Raw genomic sequence first — 22500 nt, 5'->3', positions numbered from 1 at the left:
GAGAGAGAGAGAGAGAGAGAGAGAGAGAGAGAGAGAGAGTGTAGACGATAGATAAAGAGACAGAGAGACAGGACAACAGACAAGCGTGCAGACAGACAGGCACGTGGACGAATATCATCTAGTTAGAATGTGTATACATATCCTCAGGTGCGCGCGATCGCGCTCTCGCACACACACACACACACACACACACACACACACACACACATACACACATGGACGGACACACGCATACACACCAAAGGCAAAACTGCATACAGTCTGACAGGCAGGCAGCCATATATAGACAGAGATATATTTAAACAAATATATGGATGGAAATCATTTTTAACATTTCAATTGACTGAGGAAAGGGGAAAAGTAAAGTGAAATAGACAAGAGTGGCAGGAATAATATAAATTATTCTAATCTGAAGCAAACTATGAAGCTGGAACCTTTTACATCTCTCTCCCTCTCCATCATCTCTCTCTTTATCTCTACCTCCTTCACACACACACACACACACACACACACACACACACACACACACACACACACACACACACACAACTTACTATACTTCCTTCGCACGCGAATTTTCCAATTTTTGAACACAGCATCTCCTTGAGGGTTGACGGTGTTAGCGGTACATCCAAACTCTCTGCTCTCCCCTTCGCCCAAATCATGCACCAACACTCGCACACGGGACTTGTGACTCTGTGTGGGGTGCACGACACAGGAGGAGTACTGGTGGTAAGTCATACAGGTACTTTTGATCACGTTCAGCGAGGCCAGAACGCTGGACTCTGGAAGCTTGACCAGCTTCAGAGAAATCAGTTCCACGTCCGGCTTTAAATCGGCTCCCCAGCATTCTACTTCCTGTAGGGCGGGAATGCCCCGGAAATCCCGTGACGTCATTCCTGGAAAATTGTTGCTCGTATCTAGACTCGATGTATTTGCATAAAATGACGAGAACTACGGATTTATGTTTAAAATATGTTGGGTTTTTTTTTCTTCTTCTCCAAATTCATAACCCACAGCAGACAGTCCCTGAACTGAAAAACAATCGTAGCCATACTACATGCATTTGCAAAAAAAAAAAAAAAAAAAAAAAAAAAAAAAAAAGCGAGACATTGATAAAGATTTATACTTCTTATCCTAGGCCTATTAAAAACAAATCTACAATACATGTTAGACGTTCCCTAAATCTGAAATAATCCTAGCCATATTCAGCCAGTTAAATGAACATTTCCATTTAATTGAAAATAAATACATTTACAATCAATGAATGTATGATTTGTTTTCTTTTTCTTCTTTTCAATACACCCAACATTATAGAAGACTATAAATAACGAACGACGCGAACACGACCGGTTCTGTGCTCAGCGCAAGAAAGACAACCCTACACATCAATACTACACAACCCCTAGCCAGCAGCAAGCCCCAACTTAAAACCATTCTCCCTTCGAAAACAGAAACCACAAAACACCCCTGCTCAAAACGAACCAGAATCTACTTTAAAAAAAAAACACAAACTTATCCGACTCAGAAGGATGAAAAGTAAAATGGTGATCTTACCATTGCTGGAGACCATCACCGGAGAGTGAATCCAAAGGAGAAAAAGAGGACAGAAAAGCCACAGCCTTTCTGCACGGTAGGCAGCCATCATGGCGAACTGCCTTCACTCTGCTCGCTACTCCCGGGTCTCTGTGTGTGTGTGTCTGCCTTTCTCTGTCTCTGTGTGTGTGAGTGTGTGAAGGAAGCCGCACGATGACGTAGCCAGCAGGCCCCGGTTGCTTCCCTTTGGACTGTTCAAGCCACCAGTTCTACTCTCCCTTGCACTGCTCCAAACGCGCTTCTGAAGTTGTACTGTGTCAGTTTGGGTGTATGTTTTTCACAGAGTCGATTGACTTGTGACTTCTATAATTATATACTGGCGCAAGGAAGATACAGCGCGCGCGCGCGCACACACACACACACACACACACACACACACACACACACACACAATTATATAAAAATATACGAAGACAAGTCGACCGTTCAGCGAGTTAATCCAAATCGATCTCTCAATCAAGTAATCACAGAAAGTTTGTGAATGTAAATTATGGATAATTAAGAAAGGTGAAGGGTGCATGACAACTTACGTAAAGGGTGGCGGGATAGTCAGAAAGACAGAGAGAGAGAGAGAATACACCACAGAGAGAGGGGGTGCATAGGGGAAGACAGTGACGGAGAGGAGAGATAAAAACAGAGAGACAGGATATTTATGGAGATTCAGGGAGAAAGGGTGTAGAAACACCGAAGAGAGGGAGGGAGAGAGAGAGAGAGACAGACAGACAGAGACACAGAGAGAGACAGACAGACAGACAGAGACACAGAGGGAGAGAGAGAGAGAGAGAGAGAGAGAGAGAGAGAGAGACAGACAGACAGACAGACAGACAGACAGACAGACAGACAGACAGACAAGACAGACAGACAGACAGAGACAGAGACAGAGAGAGAGAGAGAGAGAGAGAGAGAGAGACGGAGGGGAGTGAATTAGATAGACAAATAATGAGAGATTGAGATACAGAGAGAGACAAAGACAGGCAGCGAAACAGTCACAGACACACAAACAGACACACAGACACAGACACACAGACACACACACACACACACACACACACACACACACACACACACACAGACGGGTGTACGGACATGTACACACGAACAGTCACACAAGTCCACAAACCACACACAAACAGACAAATACAGAAAGACAGAGAGGGGGCACGCAAATGAGGCAGGATCTCTCACGATCTGTGTCGATGCGCGCGAGCGCTCGCTCACACACACACACACACACACACACACACACACACACACACACACACACACATACAAACACAAACTCAGGTACTAACAGTTCTAGCAGTTGTACACTTACTGTATTTCCTTCGCACGCGAAGTTTCCAATTTTTGAAAACAGCATCTCCTTGTGGTGTGACGGTGTTAGCGGTACAACCAAACTCCCTGCTCTCCCCTTCACCCAAATCATGCACCAACACTCGCACACGGGACTTGTGACTCTCTGTCGGGTTGATCTCACACGAGGAATACTCATCGTAAGTCATGCAGTTGTTGGTGAACACGTTCAACGAAGCCAGAACGCTTGACCCTGGCAGTTTCACCAGTTTTAAAGAAATCAATTTCACGTCCGATTTCAAATCCGCGCCCCAGCATTCTACTTCCTGTATTGCCGAAATTCCCCGGAAATCGCGTGACGTCATTCCTGTAAAATAGAGTTAAAACCTGGACTGGTTGGTGCTATCCAAAAAATATACTGATTGTGTTTCAGAAGTGTATTCTTCACTTTTTGTTTTCAGATTGATGAATAACTAGTCGTGTTTATGATATTTATTTAACCTGCGTGGTTCTTTTGAAACAGAATTCAAATTTTGTGAAATGGAAAATATCAATTGTAGTATTATAGTGAAAAATATATCTTCAATATTTTCAACAACTTTTTCTATCCCCCTAAATCAGTATAAGAGGTGAATCCTATACCTTAATGCTGAGAAATAAGCGGCCGCGTTCATGAAAATTTCTGGTAATCCTGCATGTTCTATATCGTTCTACTGACTACAATTCATACAATAAATTATATCGAAAATTTTAAGTCGAATACACTGAAACCGTCTTCTCAAACTTCTCTACCACCCAACCTCAAAAATCATAACAGAAAAACCCAACTAAATCAACACACATCAGCCTAAAACAAAGACCCAAGCAATCTTCCTCACGCTCAGCTAAAACATGAAGAACGACAACCTCTCACATCAATACTACAACGAAACAAGAGCGCAAGCCTAGCCAAGGCAGTAGCTAGCAGCACAGGCCACCCCACACCAAAATAAAAACGTATCACTTCCCACTTAGAAAATTTCCCTAAAACGACCGAAATTCACTTCAATTTCTAATTCTTCCAATTCCTGAACACAGAAAGCAAGCTGCTGTGCATACCACTGGCCGACTCGGACACGGCAGTCGGCAGCAAAAGGAGAAAAAGACGACAGAAAATCCACAGCCTGTCTTCACGGTAGGCAGCCATCATGGCGAACTGCCTTCACTCTCTTCTCTCTCTCTCTCTCTGTGTCTCTTTCTCCGACTGTGTGCTGCAAAACCAGCACACACGACTGTGTGACGTAGCAGGCAAGACCTTCAGTTGCTTCCCTTGAACTGTTTGGAGCTAACAGTTCTTCTCTCCCTTAGACTGTAACTCTGCTGGTCTGGATTCAGGGTTCTGATTTAGATCATGTTTTGATTTCGAAGTTTTACGTTAGCAAAATACAATTTATTTTGTTGTTGTTGTTGTTGTTTTTTGTTTGGTGTGTGTGTGTGTGTGTGTGCGCGTGTGCGTGCGTGCGTGTGATTGAGTGAGTGCATGCATGCAAGTACATGTGTGTGTGTGTGTGTGTGTGTGTGTGTGTGTGTGTGTGTGTGTATGTGCGCGTGCGCACCAATTCATGATGTTGGCCATAGAGAAAAGAAAAGAGGGACAAAATTGAGGAAGATGGACGCGTACGTACACACACACACACACACACACACACACACACACACACACACACACACACACACCATGTTACGGCTACTTCTTGTTTGCCAGTGTTGAGAGAGAGAGAGAGAGAGAGAGAGAGAGAGAGAGAGAGAGAGAGAGAGACAGACAGACAGACAGACAGACAGACAGGCAGGCAGGCAGCCACACAGATATACAGCTAGACAGAGAAAGCATAGCAAAGAGGGAGAGGGAGAACACAGCTTTCACTTCAACAAGGACACACCTAAACCGAAACCACACACACACACACACACACACACACACACACACACACACACACACACTCCCCCTACAATTCACACACACACACATAAACTCACACACACACACACACACACTCCCCCTACAATTCGCACACACACACACACACACACACACACACACACACACACACACACACACACACACACACACACACTCCCCCTACAATTCACACACACACACATAAACTCACACACACACACACACTCCCCCTACAATTCACACACACACACACACACACACACACACACACACACACACACACACACCACACCCAAGACTTACTGTTCCTCCTCAGCAGAATCTTCCAGTTCTTATACACAGAATCTCCAAGAGGGTTGACGGAATTGGCTGTACAACCATACTCCCTCTCCTCTCCTTCTTGAAGGTCGTGCACCAACATTCTGACCCGTGACCTATGACTCTCGGCAGGGTCAAAGGAACACGAAGAATACTCCGAGAAAGTGAGGCAGCTCTGGGTGATCACGTTCAAGGAAGCCACCACGGCCGATTCCGGGAGCTTGTACAACTTCAAGGAAATCAGTTTCACGTCCGCTTTCAAATCTGCTCCCCAGCATTCCACTTCCTGTATGGCCGGAATGCCCCGGAAGTTGCGTGACGTCATTCCTGTACCCGGGATTATCTCGCTGAGTTGTACTTATTTTGATAGGTACACGTTTGAAACAGAAATTATTTAACACGCAAGGATCTTTTGCTAATATCTATTGATCTATACAAAATTGTCGCATGCATGACTGGACGCATTTAATAAACAATCCAGTAAACAAAGCGTTGCTTTATTATTCTCTAGAGAGAGCTTGATAATTTGAATAAGCAATTTTTATTGTATTCTTGTAAGAGAAAAAAAATCGACAGAGACAATTAAAAACGCATCAATCGTTCTACTTATAAAGTGCAAGGAGTAAGCATTAAATTCTAAGACTTGAAATAATAAACAGAATCGTACTCACTTTGACCTTTTATAACACATTATACATGTATATCCACAGGAATTCTAGTCCTTTTTTCTTCTTCTAATATCTACGTAAAAACGCGGATACATAATTTTGGAAAATTAACTCATCACATATCTTCTTCTTTTTATTTTATAGTAATACAAAAACTTCTCATTCCTTTCCGTTAAACGCGAAGAAATATCAGACATTTATTACTTCTCATACATTTTGCGAATAAATAAATACAAATTTCGAGACAATAGTGGCACCAACAGCGTTGAGCCAAATATAGTGAAACGATACCATTCTCCTCCTACAAAGAACAAACTCAGCCGACAACACCACATCAATACAACCCGAGCAAGTGAGCCAGACTGGAAACTAGCGAGGCTGGTTTTACACACACACACACAAAAACCCTCAGTTATTCTTTCAAAATTTCCGCTCTTTCTGCTCAAAATTTCCAGTCAAAACTTCAAAACGCTTATGGACAAGGCATCGAGAACACTTGCAAACATACCGTTGACGGACTGGGACACAGCACTGGAGAGAAAAACGAAGAAAAGAGGACACAGAATCCACAGCCTTTCTTCACGGAGTGCGGCCATCATGGCGAACTGCCTTCACTCTGCGCTCTCTCTCTGTGTCTCTGTGTGTGTGTGTGTGTGTGTGTGTGGCTGCCTCTTTCTGAACAAGCCGAGTTGTGACAAGGGAACGAAGCAAGGCAGAGTTGTTTCCCTTGAATGAATGAAAGCTGTCCCGATTACTCTCCCTTAGACCGTCGTTGGACAATGCGCGCTGCTTCTCTCGTGTCTGTTTGTCTGTCTGACTGTGTATTTCTGTTTGTTCCTCCCTCCCTCCTCCTCTCTCTCTCTCTGTCTCTGTCTCTCTCTACATCTCTCTGTCTCTAATTTAACGTAGATTTATATTAAACACAAATTTGATATATGTAAACCATCTCTCCCATACAAGCAAAGTATATTATCATTATCACCATACTCCCTTCAAACAGATTTACATAAATTCCAATGCTTTCACACCGACTCACATGAGTGGAAAGAAACACACAGGCTGCATGCATCAGTGATCGCACGCGCTTATGCACAAACACGCGCACTCTCACAGATACATACATGCACGAACGCATACACACGTACCACACACACACACACACACACACACACACACACACACACACACACACACTTAACCGTGAACAACCACGAACGCACAAACACACACACACACACAAGCACAATAACAAGTTTGAAGCGCTTAAGAACATGACGATAGTGTTCCGAAAGCACAAGATCTCACTTCCACTAGTTCCAGTCGTCAATTCACAATCACCTCATACTTTCCTGCTTCCAACCCAAGCACGGCAATGGTCAAATGGTTCTCATTCTATCACTTTCTATAGATAATGTTATTATTAATCGTAATTTCTTCCCCATTAATTGTATCGGTTTTGTGAACGTCAACTAAATTCATATCAATACAAAACCAGCAACTGGCCGATAATATGGATGAAGAGGATTGAGATGGTTCTCATTCTATCACTTTCTATGGATGATGTTATTGTTAATCTCTTTTTTTCCCCATTGATTGTATCGGTTATGTGGACGTCAACTAAATTAAAAAAAAACCACAACAAAACTGGCTGATAATGAGGATGAGGTTTCAGTTTCAGTTTCAGTAGCTGGAGGAGGCGTCACTGCGTTCGGACAAATCCATATACGCTACACCACATCTGCCAAGCAGATGCCTGACCAGCAGCGTAACCCGAGATGAGGAAGATTGTGAACAGATGATAATGAGAAAGAGAAAGGACCAGGGCAGGAGGAGTAGGGAGAGGAGGAGGAGGAAGAAGAGGAGAATAAAGAAAAAACATGATGGTGAAGGGAATGATGGAGGAGGAGGAGGAGGAGGTAGAGAAGAAAGAGGAGCAGCAGCAGGAGCAGGAACAGGAGGAGAATATGAAAAAAAAAACATGATGGTGAAGGGAATGATGAAGGAGGAAGAGGAGGAGGAGGAGGATGAAGACTAAGAAGAACGAAAAACACAAGGCGTAGAAGAAGAGGGTCCCGTTTCTGCTGCCACACGACGTAATTTTGATGGAGAAAATAACCTGAGCGTCCATGCGTATGTGATTACATCTCTCTCTCTCTCTCTCTCTCTCTGTATGTGATGTGTCTGTTTGGTGAAGACACACAGAAGAAGAAAGCATAAAGAAAGGGGGAAGGCAGCAAAGGAAGGAAGGAAGGGAATAGGGACAAAAATATAGAGTGGTGAAAGTAATGAAGACCCCAAATCGCTTACAGCAACAAGGGACGTTCATTTCGGAAAAAACAAACAAACAAACAAACAAAAAACAACCTACAAACACACACACACACACACACACACACAAGCACACACATGTCATCACGCAAGCACACGCGCACATGCACTGTCACATCTCTCTCTCAATCTCTCTCTTTCGCAAGGACACACACACACACACACACACACACACACACACACACACACACACACACACACACACACACACACACACACTCCACATTCTATCACTTCAGATAAACTTACCATTTCTTTTCAGAATAATCTTCCAATTGTTATAGATTGTGTTTCCTTGAGGATTGATAGTGTTGGCGGTACAGCCATACTCCCTGCTCTCCCCTTCTTCCAGATCATGCACCAACACTCGCAACTTGGACTTATGAATGGCTTCCTTCACGATCACACACGAGGCATAGTCTCCATAGGTCATACAGTTGTTGGTGTACAGGTTCAAGGACGCCAGCACGGTCGATTCGGGTACTCGGAACAGTTGCAAGGAAATCAGTTTCACGTCGGAACTTAGACTTCCGCCCCAACACTCCACTTCCTGTATGCTCGGAAAGCCGCGAAAACTATGTGACGTCATCCCTGTAAATTCATTATTATCTATCCGCTCAGTACTGTTTGGTCTTCGATGATTTAATAAATTACGATCAATAGATATCGAGAATTAATGAAGCCAGCTTTGGCATTTTCCACAGATGGGTCTTTATTACTTACTTAAAAAAAGAGGATATTTTTGATAGAATAATAAATTACAAAACACAGAAGAAATAGAAATTAATCTGCGCATTAAAAATATTTCTTCCTCACCTCGTGAAGATGGTAAATATTTTTACGACTCTTATTAAATTCTATAACTCGTTATTGCTAACTAATAACACTCCAGTGCTATAACTGCTAAAATATCCTTGAACACAACTGCGGCTGCAAATGATATTGAGGAACTGACGGTGATATTATTTTAACGGATCCTGTTTATAAATATAAAATTAGTGGACGATATCTTGACACATTGCCATCAGAATGACTGCTAAAAACAATTAATATAGCAGTAGATTTTGGATTTTCCTTTTTTTTAAATATTAACGCAAATTCCTTACAAAATTTTATCAGAGAGAGAGACTCCCTCTGAAGCACAACACTCCATTCTCAAAGCCTAACCGTACTGCGCAAGCTCATACGTCGATAGCCTTTGTGCCAGCTACACACACACACACAACCAACCAACCCTCAGCCTTAAAATAATTATGCACGAAGAAAACTCCATTCTCTAACTACAGTATACTTCTACGTTTTCAAGATCATCACCAAGGGATAACTTGTTGAAAAACGATTCCGCTACATACCATTATTTGCCACAGAAGCCACAGTGTAGCCGAAGGTTGTGAAAAGTAAAATGCACATACACAGGCGGTTCTCACTGTTGGCGGCCATCATGGCGAACTGCCTTCACTCTGCTCTCCCTCTCTCTCTCTCTGTCTGTCTCCGCGACCACCTCTGCTGACTGACGATACATTCAGGGACCCACGAGTAGCTTCCCTTGGCGTCAAGCAAGCCGTCAGCAGTAATTTCCCTTGTTCTGAGAGTTTAATGTATAACGTTTGAGGTTTGATACACATACACACGCACACACACACACGTACTCACTCAAACACACACACACACACACACACACACACACACACACACACACACACAAACACACACACACACACACGCACACACACACACAGGCGCACACACAACAACAACAACAACAAAACACACACACACACACACACACACACACGCACAAATATCATGCATGCTTCCCTCTCACACTCACATACATGTACATGCGCGCGCATACACGTACACATATACAGGCATGCGCGCACTGTCGCACATATTCACTGAAGACAGACGCAAATACGCACATATGAAACAGGGAGACAGAGACAGTCAGCCGACAGACAGTGAGTAAAAGCAATATATATTCATTTTGATATTGTAGCGTTGTTCTCCTTGCTAATAGTACTTATCAGAATCAATAATCTCTCTCTCTCTCTCTCTCTCTCTCTCTCTCTCTCTCTCTCCCCACCCTCTCTCTCTCTGTAAGTTGAATGGGAACAAATATATTCATGTTGACAGACTCTCACGTCGCCATTCATACATATCATCTCCGTTCACCTTTTCATGTGATAAGAGGGAGGGATAACACACACACACACACACACACACACACATATATATATATATATGGATATATATATATATGTATATATATATATATATATATATATATATATAGAGAGAGAGAGAGAGAGAGAGAGAGAGGGAGAGGGGGGAGGGAGGGAATATATTGGAGACAGCCTGACAGACAGAAATACTGCACCTAGAATCATAGACAACAACTCACCGTTTCTCCTCACAACGAGTTTCCAGTTCTTAAACACAGCGTTCCCCTGAGGGTTGACAGTATTCGCGGTACAGCCATACTCCCTGCTCTCCCCTTCTTCCAGATCATGCACCAACACTCGCAACTTGGACTTATGAATGGCTTCCTTCACGATCACACACGAGGCATAGTCTCCATAGGTCATACAGTTGTTGGTGTACAGGTTCAAGGACGCCAGCACGGTCGATTCGGGTACTCGGAACAGTTGCAAGGAAATCAGTTTCACGTCGGAACTTAGACTTCCGCCCCAGCACTCCACTTCCTGTATGCTCGGAAAGCCGCGAAAACTATGTGACGTCATCCCTGTAAATTCATTATTATCTATCCGCTCAGTACTGTTTGGTCTTCGATGATTTAATAAATTACGATCAATAGATATCGACAATTAATGAAACCATCTTTGGCATTTTCAACAGACGGGTATTATCGGGTATTTATTACTTACTTAAAAAAGAGGATATTTTTGATAGAAAGGAGGAGTTTGTATTATACTCCATGTTTGGTGTTTACATATACTTACCATGTCAAACTGATGCAAACTAGGCCTATGGTTTGCTCTGTTTGGCCAAATTTCGCGCGGCTAACAGTGAAAAGACGCCCCTCTTAGTCTGGCCCGCTCTTAGCCAATCAAACGCCTCTATATAATAAATTACAAAACACAGAAGAAATAAAAATTAATCTGCGCATTAAAAATAATTTCTTCCTCACCTCGTGAAAATATTTTCACGACTCTTATTAAACTCTATAACTCGTTATTGCTAACTAATAAAACTCCAGTGCTATAACTGCTAAAAAATATCCCTGAACACAACTGCGGCTGCAAATGATATTGAGGAACTGACGGTTATATTATTTTAACGGGTCCTTGTTTATAAATTATAATACTAGTGAACAATATCTTGACACATTGCCATCAGAATGACTGCTAAAAACAATTAATATAGCAGCAGATTTTGGATTTTCCCTTTTTTAATATTAACGCAAATTCCTTACAAAAATTTTATCAGAGAGAGAGACTCCCTCTCAAGCACAACACTCCATTCTCAAAGCCTAACCGTACTGCGCAAGCTCAAACGTCGATAGCCTTTGTGCCAGCTACACACACACACACAACCAACCAACCCTCACCCTTAAAATAATTATGCACGAAGAAAACTCCATTCTCTAACTACAATATACTTCTACGTTTTCAAGATCATCACCAAGGGATAACTTGTAGAAAAACGATTCCGCTACATACCATTATTTGCCACAGAAGCCACAGTGTAGCCGAAGGTTGTGAAAAGTAAAATGCACATACACAGGCGGTTCTCACTGTTGGCGGCCATCATGGCGAACTGCCTTCACTCTGCTCTCTCTCTCTCTCTCTCTTTCTGTCTGTCTCCGCGACCACCTCTGCTGACTGACGCTATATAGAGGGACTCACGAGTCGCTTCCCTTGGCTTCGAACAAGCCGTCAGAAGTGCACTCCCTTGTTTTGCAATTTCTGAGCGGTTGGGAAGGTAGTGTTGACACCCAGAAGTTGATATATTATTTTCGGAAATAATTCTTACTATTGTTATCTATCAATGGAACAGCAAACCAGAATTGTTAAAGGCGAGAGCCACACACACACACACACACACACACACACACACACACACACACACACACACACAAACACTTGCATGTTCTTGTGCATAAAGTGTGTGAGTGTGTGAGTATGTGTGTGTGTGTGTGTGTGTGTGTGTGTGTGTGTGTGTGTGTATGTGCGCGCGCGCGTGCGTTAGGGTGTGTCGTGTATGCGTTGTGCGCACGTGTGCGTATTTGCGTGCGTGAGTGCGTGCACGCTTGTGTGTGTGTGTACGCGCGAACATGAACGTGTATGCGTGCGTTTTACACATCTGTAAGAGCATCACTCCAACACAAAAAAAGTTGGCTCCCCCACAAACTCCCGAAAACAAAGATGTTTCCTTCTCTCCCTCGTGCACCAACAACGATGAATAATAATAAAAAAAACGATGGACACAAATTTTCTTTACAGTTATTCCTATACAAAGCCTTCATAGAGAGAGAGAAAAAAAAACACAAAAACATATCACAATGAAACCTGTATGCTCAACGCACCTAAAAGATCTCTCTCGCCACCCATTATGGAGGAGAACTCTCAACACCTTTCTCCCTCCAGGAGCACAAGAGGTGGAAGAGAGGGTTACCTCCCTTCAATTGGGCAGAAAATGATCCGGTTAGTGCCCTTATATCGCCACTCACAAAACGCCAGAGGGCGCCCGGCGTGATCCTCTGAAGAGTGCTTGAGAGTTGTAAGCAAGTGGAGCGAAATTCAAATTTTGCCCATGTGTATAGCGGCCGAAGTTTTTGTGTGTTGTTTTTTTTGTGTGGGGTAGAGGCAGGGGTGGGTGGTGGGTGGGGGAGAAACAGCGAGACAGAGGGAGCGAGCGAGCGAGCGGGAGAGAGAGAGAGAGAGGGAGGGAGGGAGAGAGAGGGGGGTGGGGAAGGGAGAGAGTCTGAGAGAGAGAGAGAAAGACAGACAGACTTAGGGGACTATCAGATGTGTGTGTATATATGTATGTATATATATATATATATATATATATATAGAGAGAGAGAGAGAGAGAGAGAGAGAGAGAGAGAGAGAGGCGGGAAATGGTCTCTCAAACACAGACACACAAACAGAACCCCCCCACACGCCCCCCACCCCCACCCCCCACCCCCACCAGCCCCCTCACCCAACGCCCCCCATCCATTTTTCCGTTTTCTTCTGATAAATATATTTAGAGATAAAGAGAGACAGACAGACAGACAGACAGACAGACAGACACACACACACACACACACACACACACACACACACACACACACAGACAGAAAGAAAGACAGAAAGAAGAAACATTGAAAGAGGGGAGATTTCTAGCTCTTTACTGGCGAAGAAAAGAAGAAGAAGAAGAAGAAGAAGAAGAAGAAGAAGAAGAAGAAGAAGAAGAAGAAGAAGAAGAAGAAGAAGAAGAAGAAGAAGAAGAAGAAGAAGAAGAAGAAGAAAACAACAACAACAACAAAAAAAACACCAACTTACTGATTCGTCGCACCATAGTCGTCCACGAGAACGTCTTGGTCAACCCGTGAGCATTGAAGGTGCTAGCGGTGCACATGTACTCTCGCTCCTCCCCTTCTTCCAAATCACTGACCAGTACCCTCAACCTTGAATCTCGGTTGTCACGGTGACCCTCCTCCCCCACCACGGAGCAGGAGGAGAACTCCTCCAGAGTCACGCACTCTTTGGTCATTACGTTCACAGAGGCCAGGAGAGTTTGGCCCGGAAGTCTGTACAGCTGCAGAGCCAACAGTTTGACTTCCGGTTCTAAACTTCCGCCCGTGCATTCCACTTCCTGGAGACTGGCAAACCCTTTGAAATCTCGCGAGATCAGGCCTGAAACGTTGTCATTTCGGGGGAGGGATAAAAAAGTGTCTGAAGTCCTAAGTCGTTTTATTGTGTATAAACTATTTTTTCGTTTATTTATTTACGTTTTAATGATGAAAATTTGCATCATTAAAACGTTACTACCGAAAAATTTACTGTACATAGACTTATCATCAGTGTTCAATGGACTATGCGATTCATGTGCTTATAGATCAAAACTTCTACACTATGACTGCTTTTATACGATCGTGGTCATAATTCAAACATAATTTAGTATTTCTCTCTGTGTTTATATAATACCAGAAGTTAAAGCGCAGAGATTTTCATACTCAAATGATATTAGTAAACAAAAAAACAAACAAACAAACAAAAAAAACAAACCGAAAAGTTCCATTGGCATGGTAAATGACAAAATATTTTCTGGTTCCACGCCTTTTTTTCACTTCATTTCATTTCATTGCACGTTTTCTTGTTCCTTTATATTTCATTCATCTACATATTAATACGCTTGGTGAGGTAAGAAAGATTTTGATGCACACGCGCATTGTTCGTTTTGTTTTTGTGTGTGTGTTTCTTTAAAAAAAAAAAAAAATTACACTTCAGTGTGCAGTTTTAATTCCTTCATCTTTCTTTCATCGGTTTATTTATCAATCTATTTGTTCATATATATCTCAGTCAAAACGATATTTTATCATTTCAAAACTTAAATAAAATAAAGACAAAAAGGCCTACCAGCTTTCCACTACGACAAGAACGTCAATACTACGCTCACACACACACACACACACAAACACAGACTCACTCACACACGCAGTCTTGCAGCCATTTTTAACCAGACCGACACACACACCTCTCCTAATCAACTTACAAAAACCCCTACAATTTCACTATCATATCCCCAACCGAATACACCTTGAACTAAAGCGAAGCACAGAGCACTGAAAAAAACCTACTGTTTGATGTTCCGGAGACGAGAACGACGAGAAAAAGGAGCGAGAAAGACGAACTAATCCACAACATGTCTCCTGCGTGCGCAGCCATCATGGCGAACTGCCTTCACTCTGTTCTGTTCTGCTCAGCTCTGCTCTCTCTCTCTCTCTCTCTCTCCCTGTGTCTCTGTGTCCGCCACCGTTGTTGTTCGTCGGCTTTGGGCAGAAAAAAAAAAAAAATGCAGGAGTGAGGAGTTGCTTCCCTTCGCAGTGATGAAGGTTGCAGGGTTTCTCTCCCTTAATTTAAACCGTAACGTTCGACTGTCTTGGGCGTGGTTCTCGATAAAGCAACGTTTTCAGGTAGTGTGTCAACGAGGGATTATGATCATTGTCTTTCTGTTTCTGTCTCTCTCCCTCTTCCTCTTCTCCCTCGGCCTATCTCTGTCTCTCTCTCTTCCCCTCTCTCTCTTTCATGCGCGCGCGCACACACACACACACACACACACACTGACACACACACGCACACACACATACATGCTCTCACACAGACACACAGACGCGAGCGCACGTGCACACACACACACACACACACACACACACACACACACACACACGCACCACATCACACGTGATTGAGAAATAAATAAACAGTACTGGCACTCAGTGTTCCTTCTTCGCGCGCGCGTGTGTGTGTGCCGTGTGTGTGTGTGTGTGTGTGTGTGTGTGTGTGTGTGTGTGTGTGTGTGTGTGTGTGTGTGTGTGTGCGTGTGTGTGTGCGTGTGTGTGTGCGTGCGTGTGTGTGTGTGTGTGTGTGTGTGTGTGTGTGTGTGTGTGTTAAAGCAGAGTAAGAGCATAGCGAGAGAGAGAGGCTGATACATCGTTCAATTGATCGGCCGCTCAACAGATCGATATACAAGACCAAACTATATTCGAGAGACAGACAGACAGACAGACAGACAAGACAAGACTCGTAGACAGATGGATACACAGATATATAGACAGACAGCTGAATACAGATAGAGACAGCAAAACAGACAGAGATATAGGTACACACATGGATAGACAGATACATTGAAGCATATCACACACACACACACACACAAACACACACATGCATATAAATACACACACACAACAACAACACAAAACGAACAGTCCATAAAATAACGAGAACGGAAACCACACCAAAAAAAAAAAAGTGTCAAAAGAACTTATTTCATGGTGGTGGTGTTAATACATAATACCTTCGTTCAAGAGCAAATAACAGCATTGTGAGTTTAAGCAGTCGGGTACAACACGCTGATCAATCAACAGACCTGTCAAGAGATACGACCAGACATGATCTGAGAGAAAGACAGTCAGACAGACTGACAGACAGATTGGTAGACAAATAAACATAAAGAAGACAGACAGACAGACAGACAGACAGACAGACAATTAACAAACAACCATGACTCACTGATTCGTTTGACAGACAACCGCCAGGACAGAATCTTGGAAGTCCCAAACGAGTTCATCGTATTAGCGACACATTTGTACTCCCTACTCTCCCCTTCCTCCAGATCGTACACTAACACCCGCAGCCTTGACCGATGTGTGTTCGCACTGTCGATCGAACAAGAGGAATAATCGCCCAGTGTCACACAGGCATTGGAGAAGATGTTCAACGACGCCAGAGGAACGTTTTCAGGAAGCTTGAACATTTGTAAAGCCATGAGCTTCACTTCCGGTTTCAAACTTCCGCCCGTGCATTCTACTTCCTGAAGACTGGGGATCCCTTTGAAATCACGCGACGTCAAACCTGGAAAGTTATGGGGGGGAAAAGTGCCGGAAACGACTTTCAATCGAATCTCAAACTTTATCAGTTTTACGTGCTTTTGACTGAATCTTCATATAATCTCTCCCTCATTTGTTCCTAAAAAAACTAATCAACTAAACTTTTGTTGTTGTTGTTGTTGTAATATATGACAATAATCTAAGAAAATCGTTACAGGTATATTTAAGAAATTCTCCTGACTCTGAATTATATACTTTTGCACACACACACACACACACACACACACACACACACACACACACACACACACACACTTCAATGAAATGTACAAATTAACCCTACCCTACACCCCCCGAACATTTCATTCTTATATATTTATAATATATATATATATATATATTCATATATATACATACATTATACATAATGAAGAGTGCCGGAAACGACTTTCAATCGAATCTCAAACTTTATCATCCATGTTTTTACCAAGAACAAACGAGCATACTCAAACCACAAAACCCTCAAATAAAAAGGAACACTCTTCTTCTCTCCCCTTTCCCACACTCTGGAACATCAATACCGCAACAAGCTCTCAACACAGCCCCACCGCCATTTTGAATAAACCTACACACACACACACACACACACACACACACACACACACAGCACACTACACCATTCAACCTAGAAATCCTCTCTACAATATCAATCCTACTCGCTACCTATACAACGATAGATTAAAGCACCCATAGAGAACGTTTTCAAAACCTACTCGTCGGATTTCCAGAGACGACGATGATGATGAAACAGAGCGAGAAGGATGAAATAATCCACAGACTCTCCACAGCGAGTGCAGCCATCATGGCGAACTGCCTTCACTCTGTTCTGTCTGTCTGTCTCTGTCCGCACTGCTGTTGTGTCTGCTTGGGAAGAGAGGAGTGAGGAGTTGGTTCCCCTTCTGCCTGTTGAAGGTTGCAGCAGTTCTCTCCCTTACACCGCGCGCGACTTTGGATGATGCACGTGAGGGCAATGTTTTCGTTCGTGTCCTGGGACATTTTTTTTTTTGGTGACCGCGGTTTGTGAGTTCTCTCTCTCTCTCTCTCTCTCTCTCTCCCTCTCTCTCTCTCCCCCCCCCCCCCCGCCCCCGCCATCGTTATTTTCCTCAGGTCATATTCTCGGATTATTCTCCCAAAATTCTTTTGTTCATCCTGCTTAGGGTTTGGCTTATATATATATATATATGTATATATATATATATATATATATATATATATGTGTGTGTGTGTGTGTGTGTGTGTGTGTGTGTGTGTGTGTGCGTGCGTGTGTGTGTGTGTGTGTGTGTGTGTGTGTGTTTGTGTACAACATGTGTAAATATATATATACCAGTCAGTGGCCTTGCATAAAAAAAAATTCTGAGTTCTGAGTTTCTTCTCTCTCTCTCTTTCTCTCTGTTCTGTCTCTCACTCTAATTTCAACCCCATCCCCCCACCCCCGCACCCCACGTCTCTCTCTTTCACTCATACATGTTTCAACCACACATTCATACACACACGCATGCATGCATGCACACATATACACACAAAAATACAGACAGACACACATGCACGCACGCACGCACACAGGCACACACTCATTCTCTCGAAGAGACGTAAAAAAAAAAAACCCACACAAAAAACAAAAACGAACAATTCAGTGAAAGAAAGAAAACAGGAAATACACAAACCAAATTACTCATTCTAAATCAAGTTATTCAAATAAAGTCACTTAACAGCGATCACACTGACGCGAGACAGACATTCGGATACATCGTTCAACCGATCCATCGACAGACCAGTCACGAAATATAGGGCAAGGCAAGATCTGAGAAACAAACAGACAGGCAGACAGACCTATAAATCGGCAGACAATGTAATAAATAAAACAGAGAGACAGACAGACAGACACATAAAACAGATAACGATAACTCACTGATTCGCTTCACAAACAACCGCCAGGTCAGCATACTTGTTGTTCCAAACGAATTCAGAGTGTTCGCCACACATTTGTACTCCCTGCTCTCCCCTTCCTCCAGATCGTTCACCAAAATTCTCAACCTTGACCTGTGTGAGTTCGCGCCGTCAATCAGACATGACGCATAATCTCCCAGTGTGACGCACGTGTTTGAAATGATGTTCATTGACGCCAGTGGTGTGTTTTCCGGAAGTCTGAACATTTGTAAAGCCAGCAGCTTCACGTCCGGTTTCAAACTTCCGCCCGTACATTCCACTTCCTGTAAGGCGGGAATTCCTTTGAAATTCCATGACGTCAGACCTGTAGGTTATTTAGAAAGGGTTGTATGTGCGGGTCATTGCAGAGTTTATTTAGATCGATGAAATGATTTTTTCTCTCCCCATTTAACGTGCAAAGAATCAATTTATATTGCTAATTGTATATTTTTTCTTTTGATTTCAAATGAACGCTCAAAACGGAACATGCCTTAACAAATAATAATTACACACACACACACACACACACACACACACACACACACACACACATCACGCACGTACGCACGCCTCCTACACACTATTCTACTTCGACAGCCTGTACTACACATAACGACATATAGATCTGCATCATAAACACTACAAAACACTACAAATCAAAACATAGCTGATAACAAAAATTCTCAGTGAAACCGAAATATTTCCTTTCTCTGCCTCTTACCCTGTGAACATCAATACCACAACCAAGGCCGCTCTCCCGTTCCCATATGCACAGCCCCCGCTACAGCAGTCGTTAGTGACAAACCCACACTACACAGCCGTCATTTTAAACCAACAGAATTTCCGAATTCACACCAATAACCCCACAAAGAATCTAACCAACGACTTCCACACAACACGGTACAAGGTAAACCCTTACTTTGTGACGTCTCTGAAGCAGCGACAAGGAGGAAACAGAGTGAGAAGGATGAAATAATCCACATCGTCTCTCCGTCGTGTGCGGCCATCATGGCGAACTGCCTTCACTCTGCTCTCCTCTTCTGTCTTTCTCTCTCTCTCTCTCTGTCTGCACCGACAACTCTTTCGTCTGCTGGAAATGTGGTCCAGGAGGAGTAGCTTCCCTTTAACCGATGAAGTCTGCAAGGTTTCTTTCCCTTTAGCGGTTGCTGGAGGTTTGAGATTCCGGCGACGAATTCAACTCGGAAGCGTTTTGATTTTCGTGTCTATTTAATTTTGTTTATTATTTTATTTATTTGTTAATCTGTTGATTTATTTCTTGTTTATATGTTTGAAGTTCTGCGACCAAGCCTATCATAATGGTGGTCTTGACAATACATATTTGGATTCTGGTAAAGTAAAAGATATTTAAAATCAAACTGAAATATGAAACTGGAAAGTAATGGACGGGTTGATTAGGGAGGGAGGGAGGGAGGTGGGGAGAGGGAAAGAGCGAGAGGGGGCGAAGAGAGAGAGAGAGAGAGAGAGAGAGAGAGAGAGAGAGAGACAGAGACAGAGAGAGACAGAGACACACACACACACACACACACACACACACACAGAGAGAGAGAGAGAGAGAGAGAGAGAGAGAGAGAGAGAGAGAGAGAGAGAGAGAGAGGGAGAATATGACAGTCAGACGAAAACTCATTGTGGCGCAAACACACCAACACAGAGACATACAAACTTTACCCCCCTCCCACCCTCGACATCTCCCCTCTCGCCCCCTCACACACGCACACACAGACACACACACACACACACACAAATATATATCCCAATCACCCTCAGAACTTACGACGAGGAGGCCGACTGACCACCACAGTCCAGTTCAAGGTACCAGGTCTCCCCCGTGCGTCCACCGTGTACACGGTACACCCATACTCCCTCCCCTCCCCCGGATCCAGATCCATCACCAACACTCTCAATCGCGATCTGTGCGGATCCACGGCGTCGATCGAACACGAGGCATATTCCAGGGCCGTTACGCACGAGTTCGCCAGCGCGTTGAGTGATGCCAACTCTGCATGTAGGTCCTGCCGGTACAACTGCAAGGAGAGGAGCTTCACTTCCGCTCCCAGACTTCCGGCGCCCGAGCACTCCACTTCCTGCAGACTGGGAATGCCTTTGAAGGCTCGCGTGGTCATTCCTGCGGCATGCAGAGGTTTGGTTGGGGTTGGGCTGACTAAACTCGTGAGGTGATGCGCCATCGCTGATTTATTTGTAAATCTATTTATTCATTTATTGAGGTAATTTCTTTATATATATTGTATCATAATATATATATATATATATATATATATATATATATATATATATATATTCGTTTATCGATTATATGCTTTACACTGCACGATAAGAACAAAAATCACAAGACAAAGGGATCGAAGGTTAGGTTTTATTCATTTATTCACTTATTTTCTTTCTTTCTTCTACATCAATGAATCTTTCTCATCAATATATTCTTTTCTCCAGTAAATGTCATATGTCTGAAAATAATGAACTTTATATCTTTGAGAAAGCTGCAACTTATCTTTAGAACAGTGAATGTGAATTTTCATATCAAAAGTCAGTCTATAATAGGCTATGACGGAAAGAAAATGCAGCATAGAAATATCATTACTATTTTTTTTAATTTTCATTTTTATCACAATTATCATCAATATGCTCATCATCATCATAAACTGAAAACACTGCTTCCTAAACAAATGTGATTGACTAGAGGTAACGCGTCCGCCTAGGAACCGAGAGAATTTGAGCGCACTGGCTCGAATCATGGTACAGTCTCTAATATTTTCTCCCCCTCCACTAGACCTTGAGTGGTGGTCTGGACGCTAGTCATTCGGATGAGACGATAAACCGAGGTCGTCCCGTGCGCAACATGCACTTAGCAAACGTAAAAGAACCCACGGCAACAAAAGTGTTGTTCCTGGCAAAATTTTGGAGACAAATCCACTTTGATAGGAAAAACAAATAACTGCACGCAGGAAAAAATACAAAAAATGGGTGGTGCTATCAGTGTAGCGACGCGCTCTCCCTGGGGAGGACAGCCCGAATTTCACACAAAGAAATCTGTTGTGACGAAAAAGAGAAATAGAATATAATCCCGACACCCCCAGCTGCATATACTATTTCTACATTTGTATGAATTATTGAATAAAACGACACTTACTAATTTTCTTCATCTTTTCTTCATCACTTTGTCATTTATTTTATAATAGTATAAACGGCTCATTGATTAAAATCCATCCATGTTCCTTTAATCCCCCACATAGTTTCCCTCCCCCCCCCACCTCCCCTCACCCACCCTTACCGAGCCAACACACAGACAACCAACGACTGCCAACAAGAGCGTTGCAACACCGTCGAGCGCTACTGCTACTCTCTGCTTCAACAGTCCCCTTTCTCTATTCACTAAGTCTTCGCAATTAAAACACGAATCAACGCTCATCAAACCAGGACCTAAAGCATTATCGGTAATTGTTGATGGTCACTAACCGTTCTTGGTTGCTGCAGAAGCGCCGAGGAAGACACGACTCCAAACAGAAAACGCACACACCCACAGCCAAACTTCGTGAGGAGCAGCTGCCATCATGGCGACTTCTCGCTGTTTCTGCTTCGTAGTGAGTGGTGTGTGTGTGTGTGTCTCTCTCTCTCTCACTGTGTCTCTTCTCTCCCTCTCTCTCTCTCAATCTCGCACACTGCCGTTGTGAAGCTTGACTGGGGTTGTTTCCCTTTACGTGAAACGAAGGCAGCAAGATTTGCTTCCCTTGTACCGACAGCCCACACGTGATCGTGTACACCGTTGCTTTTTA

The 22500-nt window shown here is 43.2% G+C and overlaps 1 protein-coding gene across 5 annotated transcripts in view; it reads right to left on the bottom strand.

Moving 5' to 3' along the window:
• The window catches only part of LOC143277441 (uncharacterized), a 179958-nt gene that overhangs the window by 121278 nt on the left and 36180 nt on the right, over window positions 1-22500 (bottom strand). The window contains exons 1-2 of one of the 5 annotated variants that reach the window (XM_076582256.1): window positions 14954-15052; window positions 13656-14009 (exon numbers count right to left, since the gene is read on the bottom strand). The exons of 3 other annotated variants lie outside the window; for them this stretch is intronic. In XM_076582256.1, the coding sequence (XP_076438371.1) occupies window positions 13656-14009; window positions 14954-15044 (445 nt within the window). In that variant the 5' untranslated portion in view covers window positions 15045-15052. Of the gene's footprint in view, window positions 1-10546; window positions 10889-11825; window positions 11960-13655; window positions 14010-14953; window positions 15053-22500 lie in introns of those variants that run through there. One more of the 5 variants, XM_076582259.1, reaches the window with a different exon arrangement.

This window comes from Babylonia areolata, chromosome 34 (assembly GCF_041734735.1).
Source record: "Babylonia areolata isolate BAREFJ2019XMU chromosome 34, ASM4173473v1, whole genome shotgun sequence".
Lineage (NCBI taxonomy): Eukaryota > Metazoa > Mollusca > Gastropoda > Neogastropoda > Buccinidae > Babylonia > Babylonia areolata.
This window is presented reverse-complemented; position numbering and strand designations above follow the sequence as displayed.